At 36.0% G+C, this 7,412-nt stretch overlaps 1 protein-coding gene across 1 annotated transcript; it reads left to right on the plus strand.

Moving 5' to 3' along the window:
- Positions 1-3,921: 3,921 nt before the first annotated feature.
- LOC110108879 (beta-1,2-xylosyltransferase XYXT1-like) lies at positions 3,922-5,888 on the plus strand. Its single transcript, XM_020839714.2, has one exon. The coding sequence runs from the start codon at positions 4,150-4,152 to the stop codon at positions 5,641-5,643; it is 1,494 nt and encodes a 497-aa protein (XP_020695373.2). The 5' UTR covers positions 3,922-4,149; the 3' UTR covers positions 5,644-5,888.
- Positions 5,889-7,412: the final 1,524 nt, after the last annotated feature.

Raw genomic sequence — 7,412 nt, forward strand, 5'->3', positions numbered from 1 at the left:
ACTAATTCACGTGATTCAAGGGTAGCTATAAGGAGTACATTAATTGAGAGTTATAAGGGGGACATTGCTATAAACACTGTACTAATATTGTAACAAACACTAATACACTGTCATGCTATTTAATGTTATTGATTATATGATACTAATATTATTACTAGCATTAGCACTATTGACTATTACTGATATTGTGACTGATTATGTAATGGATTGAGATGTGATGAACTATAGAATGATAAATTGATACTGATAATTAGTATAAATATTGATACATATATTTCTTAATATTATTTATAGCATATTATTCTTTGTTATATTGCATTATTTTTAGTTGTAATATTTTAGTTACTTGTTGAGCTATGTACTCATTACATGTTTTACATATTTTAAGAAAAAGATAAAGATATTATGATATGAGGCTTCAGAATACATGCAGAATTATTATATCTACGATTCTAGATAAAATACAATCATGTTTCTTTTCACTATTCATTGGTAATCTCTAGTTAAATAATTAAAATAAAAGGCAGATATAATTCTTTAAATATAGATCCTAAAGTGTGACAATTGGTCCCTCAAAAAAATAGTAAGTCACATAGGGAATTAAATATATGCCCATTTAGGTAACTCGCAAGTATATCTTCAGTTATTAATTCAAAAGAATTGATTAGTGGAGCAAATAGTCAAAGTAGAGCTTGTTCAAAAGAAGCTTTACCCTACAAAGTTATGCCATATATGCAATATATCATATATACTCATATCATATTATTAAGTAAAAAATCATGTTCATTTTTATTATATTAAAAATATCTCATAAAAATATAAAATTTTACAAAGTTAAGAATCGGCGTCGTTGCAGCGCCTCAAACATCAATTTCGTAGCGTTTTAATGTCCTCGCATTGGAATTAGACATTGTTGTGGGAGAGCCCCGGGAAAAATTGCATTTAATTCAGGGCCCGAATGGAATAAATGTTAGCACTGTTGCACTATGAATGCCTCATTGCCTCCAGAGGAACACTGTATTATTAAAGCCTAAAAAAACTTATATTTAATTCAACATCGAAGCATCAACCACTAGAGCGTCGCATTGCTGGATGACGGATCAAGTGTAGCAATGCCCATCTTTTTTCAACAATGCGACAAAGTAGTTATGAAAGGAAGTGTAACACTGGATCATCTATGGGTTGTGCCGTGTCAACCAGCTATTGTGCCTAGTCAGCCCAACATCATAACATAGTCAATTTAGCAGTGCCGAGGTGCTAGTTCATATTTTATTGCCACTGCACCACCCTATCGAGCACTACGACGCCTGAGTCTATTTTTATAAAATATAAATAATTCATTTTGCTTTTCTTTAGAGGGTCATGATAGTGTGCTGTAAGAGAAACCAATGTATAGTGAGATACTTTTAGTGGAGTGACTAGTTATTATTGTAGTGAGCAAAATTGCATATAGGAATGAAAAGGAGTGAGGAGAGGAAGAGTTCATCTACGATATATGTTTGGGATTTTCCAATTTAGATAATATTTTCTTCTTCTTCTTTGTTTGTACCTTTTCCCTTAGAAAGAAATGAAATTTTTTTGTTCCAATTTAATTCCATTGTTGGCAAAACTCTTTGTTTTGGATTGATGATGTGAATACCTTTATATTTCCTAATATAAACTCTTGTATGTAACTGTGAATTGTTATTATCAATTGTTCTCATATTTAATTTAATTTGTGAAATGGTTGTGTATGAATTTAAAATATAGTGTGATACATTACCTAGATTGAGGAATATTAGAATAATTAGGAGAATTCTGATGGAATGCTTACATGTCTAGACATAGGATATTTATTATTTGAGGAACTATGGAGATAGAATCATTGTAGAGAAGCCATATACTTTTCTTTACATCCTTACAAGATCGATAGAGATCTAAGGGTGCAAATGCTCTAATTCACAATTAGTATATACGAGTAGGCTTAGAAGAATATAGGATTAATCATTGTCATTAGTCCACAACATATTTAATTCTTGTTATCCTCGCTAATTTCTATGTTTCTTAGTAAGATCATTAATTAGTCTTTATTTCATTGCCTAGGATAAATTCAATAGCTTTAATAGACAATACTAGAGTTAGTTGGGGCATAATATTTTCTTATGAGATCGACACTCTCTCATACACTTTATTACTTAATCGACTCGTGCAATTGCATCATTATTGTTGCTATAACATAACACAACCATAATTCCCATCACATATGCATATGCAAGTAATCTATTAATATAAGCAAAATAAGCAAGATAGAACACATGGCTACCATGGTGTTTTCCTGTATCAAGTCTTGTAGACCAACCCTACAGGAGTCAGTCTCAATCATATTAGTTATGTTCTTAGGAATCAGTCTTATATCACATATCACAAGTCAGTTAGGTGGCTTTCATGTAAGAATTCATCGCTTATTACATGTTAGTGCATCATATCATATCAATCAATTTCTTTATACCTCTCTTTTCATAACATTTAAGATTACACCATAAACTTTATTTAAAATAAAGTCATCAGCCCACCCTTCTGTATATGATAACATCTCTCCAATCAATCTAAATTTGTTAATTAACTCTAGTTAGCCAGCCTTTCTAGCCCTTTTTCACACATATCATATCATATGAAGAATAATTATTAACTAGTCAAAATGCTCATGATAAAGATGTCTATCACATAAAAAAATTATACGGTAGAAAATTGTTAAAATGAAAGATAATGAATTTTAATTACTTTTGGGAGAGAGAAAATATGAGAAATCAAAATTATTGAAAAAAGAAGTCGGATTCGGGTTACCACGATCAAAAGATTTTTCTTAACTGGAGCAAGGGAAAAAAAATGGCCCAAAGCATCTTTTTTCTCTTCTCTCTCCTCCTCTCTTCTTTTCCTCTCCTTTTCTTACCTGACAAGCCAAGAAATGATGGAGGTGGAGGAATGATGTCGTGATGAAATGGAGATTTATATAATGAAAATATTTTTCAGTGCCTATCGCACCTACACCACAGCGCTTTGAACCAGGCATCATAGCTTGACATGCCTCTCCCAAAGTTACTGTAGAATGGAGCGCTTAGCGCTGCAGCGCTCTCAAGTATATCATCGTAGCATCGCAACGCTTGCAAGCGTAGCGCCCCATCGCCACTGCATTTGTAAGCATAACACCATAGCATTCCAGCCCAAATTTTTTAATTTTCTTTTTAAAATTATTTACAAAATTTTCCAGTTATTACACCATATGTTCCTCTAGACTCACCTTCACATGCTTACCCTTTATGATAGGTCCTAAATACTCGCTCAAAGCACACTCTCGAAAACTTGACTAAGATACTCGTGGAGGAGTGCGTACCACATGTATACTATTTAGCTTGTTTATATGTCAATATCGATCGACCTTGATCACATCATATACTATTTTTTCTATTAATTTTAGGAGTAACTTTTTATGTAGCCCTTATAACTCTATAAACAAAGGATAGAACATACATATTTTCGCCTCCATACTTTGAGGATTAGTTATAGAGATATTAAAACTTTTCACTTACTCTATGTACTAAATTTTCTCACTCGATTTTCTAGTTCTAATCCGTCATATAAATACCTTAATACGATTGAGTATCCTTCACGAAAAAATTTGGATCCAAAATTTATCATTTTTTATTTATTTTTTAAAAATTAAATAACATATACTCAATTAAACTCCATTATTACCAACAAAAAAATAAATTTTGGGCCCAATTATGGACTTATGCTAAACTAATCCTCACGCAAACGCCAACAGGCTTCCAAAGTACAGCCCCAGATGCCAAAGACATCCTCAACTTTATAACGCCATAAAAGAACACAAAACCAAAGCTTTTTTTTTTTTTTCATTTCGTTATCCCACGAAAAACGTCTCTGACCAAACTCCTTCGGTCCAATAAAAAATCAAACTTTGGCATTCAAAACTCTGAACACTCCATTCTTGACCGTCTTTCCGCAGCATCCCAGGCGTTCTGCTCTCCCTCTTTCCTCGAGCATCGAACACGGTTTCCTTTCTTGCAAGCTTGCTCGGTTCCATTTTCTTTCAAAAGCTTCTCCCACATTGTTAATCCTATTTATAAAGTTCTAAACAGAGAGGCGGAGACGATGGCGCCGCACCACCACCATCATCGAAGCCTTTTGCCTCACTCGAGGAAAGCCCAGGATGAAGAAGATGTGCACGACGACTTCAAAGGTGTACACATCTCCGCAACCGAGCACTGGCTAGCTCGCAAGCCTAGGTCGAGCTTCCTCCGCCTTCTTTTCATCTTTATTTTCTTCACCTTTCTACTCATTTTCATCTCCCGCTTCCCCCTACTCTTCCTCTCCGACCTCCCCTACCGCGAAGCTGTTTCCCCTCTTCCGTCAGCTAACTTTTGCTCGCTTTCTTCTGCCCTCTGCTGCGACCGCTCTGCCTTCCGCACGGATATCTGCTTTCTTAACGGCGACATCCGCACCCGCTCTTCCTCTTCTTCCTTCCTGATTTTCTCCAACTCTTCCTTCTCCGAGGAGCGCGTGAGACCCTACACGCGTAAATGGGAAGCACCGATTATGTCTACTATCAACGAACTCCGCCTCAATCTCCGCCCCGCCAACCTATCAGAAACCGGCCCCAAATGCGATGTGCACCACAATATCACCGCTGTTGTGTTCTCCACCGGCGGCTACACTGGAAACGTCTACCATGAGTTCAACGATGGTCTCATCCCTCTCTATCTCACCTCCCGCCGCTTCAATCGTCGCGTCATCTTCCTCATCGTCGAGTACCATGATTGGTGGGTCTCCAAATACGGCGATGTCATCTCCGTTCTCTCCGATTTCCCCCCAATCGATTTCTCCGCTGATAGCCGAACCCACTGCTTCCCACAGGCCATCGTCGGCCTCCAAATTCACGACGAGCTTGCCATCGACGCGAATCGAACGGCGGGGAACGAAACCATGGCCGACTTCCGCCAAGTCCTCGACGAGGCATACCGGCCGAGAATCCGATCAATCCTGCTGGAGCAAAAACAAGAAGATGGAGAACAAGGAAAACTGGAACAGAGGCCGAAGCTGGTTGTTATCTGCAGGAATGGCTCCAGAGCGATAGAGAATGAGTCGGAACTCGCGGCGTTGGCGGAGGAGGTAGGCTTCCGAGTAGAGCTGCTAAGACCAGAACAAACGACTGAGTTGGCGAAGATATACATGGCTTTGAACTCATCGGATGTGATGATCGGAGTGCACGGAGCGGCGATGACACATTTGCTGTTCATGCGGCCTGGATCAGTGTTCATACAGATTGTGCCGCTGGGTTTGGACTGGGCAGCGGAGACGTACTACGGGCAGCCGGCGGCGAAGGCGAAGCTACGTTATGAAAGCTATAGAATACTTGCAAGGGAGAGCTCGCTCTCCCGGGAGTACGGCAAGGATGATCCCGTGTTGAAGGATCCCGAAAGCGTGAATGCGAAGGGATGGGAGGCGACCAAGAAGGTTTATTTGGACGGGCAGAGGGTGAGACTGGATATGGTTAGGTTCAGGAAGAGGCTCGTTCGAGCTCATCGCTACTTGGTCTCCATTGGGAAGGCTGGGAGGCGGCGGAGCTCCGCCGGAAATGCGAGGTGAATTGGGGACTGTAATTAGGGTTAAGTTCCTCAGATTTTTTTTTTAAAACGGATGCAGAAACGATTGTTATCGACAAAGATTTTACTATTCATTTAATGTTTATAGAAAAAAACATTTTGGCCATCTAAATTTCGAATTATTATTATTATTATTATTATTTTGTTTGAGCTAATGTAAGATTTGGGTGCAATCGCAAATGATTGATATTTAGTAGATGTCAAGTTGAGTCGAGTAAATTATATTAAAAAAATATTTTAAATTCTATATGCAGATATAGTCTCCATATAGTGTAAGAGGTTGTTTGGTATTTTAAGAGATTTTGAAATTATTTTGTGCAGTATCAGGTGATGTGACCCGTTCTGATTCGTCTCCTAACGATTAGGTGTCTGCACAGAATAATTTCTAATTTATGAGATAATTTGGTTGGAATATAAAGTGATCTAAAGTATTTTAAATGTAGGGTTTTAAAATTTTGATATTTCATTGAAATACAAAGTGGTGCAAACTACAAAGTAAAGTAAAGTAAATATACTATAAATTATTTTTTTAGTTCATTTTTGAAGTAAATAAAACTCTCATAATTTTGAGTTAGAATCATTTAAACCACAAAAAAAATTGCTTAATCGTCACCACCCGCTGGTCATCATTGTTGCCGCCAGCTGCCTACCAATGCCGCCGCCAGCTACCTGTCGATGTGGTCACCGCCACTACTACCGTAGGTGGTAGCCACCTACCACCACCACTGTCACCTGATGCTACCACCACTGTTAGTTGGCATCGACCACGACCGGCGGTGACCGCCGTCGAGTATCAGTCACCGCCGGTCGCTATCGACCACCATTGCCTTTGCAATTTTTTATGCTTTAACAATTGAATATATTAGTAAAATAAATTTTACTTCAATTTCTACTCACATTTGACCAAATTTTTAAAAGGGGCATAATTAATGGTTAAAAAAAAGTTTTTTATACCTAACTATTATATACAATCTTCATTCTTTTCTCTGAATTTTATTATTTATATTCTAAAAGTAATATACATTTTAATTTTAAATTTAATAAGTATAATTTTAGAAATATGTGTAAGTATAATTAATATACATATTAATTTTAAATGTTTTAATAATTAAATTAAACTATATAACAGACTTTCTGTATATAATTTTATATAAAGAATTTTAATTAAATGAATATGTAAGTTTGAACTATATATGAATTTTAATAATTTTAATTTAATATGTATGAATAATTATTCTTTGTTTATTTCAGCTCTTTTTAAAAATTTCAACCACTGGCAAAATTTTTAAAAGGATTTAAATGGTAATTAGAACCTACGAAGGGAGCGGAAAAAAAATCAGGAGTAAAATCATAAAATACAAACTTTTTATTCAATCGAAATCGAGAAACAATTTCTTTTATACGAAGAATATGAGAAATGATTTCCAGTATATTAAATTTAACAGATTTTATTATTGCGTGCAAGAAAATTTAAGTCGATAGAAATTGAATTTCACATTTTAGTAATGCACAAAAATGCAACACAAATAGAGAAGGATGATAGGACCAGATAATTTTTACGTGAAAGACTCGGAAATGGAAAAATCCTGGGAATGGCCTAATTGTAAAATTTACTATATAATAAGTGATACAAAAAATATCCTTTCTTCAATGTTGTAGAAGAAGAAAATACAAATATAAAAAACAATTGAATACATTTTTTATAACATTTTAGAACTGTTGATAATTTTTTGACATCGATCGTCAATGATG

Source organism: Dendrobium catenatum, unplaced genomic scaffold (genome assembly GCF_001605985.2).
Source record: "Dendrobium catenatum unplaced genomic scaffold, ASM160598v2 original_scaffold_17812, whole genome shotgun sequence".
Lineage (NCBI taxonomy): Eukaryota > Viridiplantae > Streptophyta > Magnoliopsida > Asparagales > Orchidaceae > Dendrobium > Dendrobium catenatum.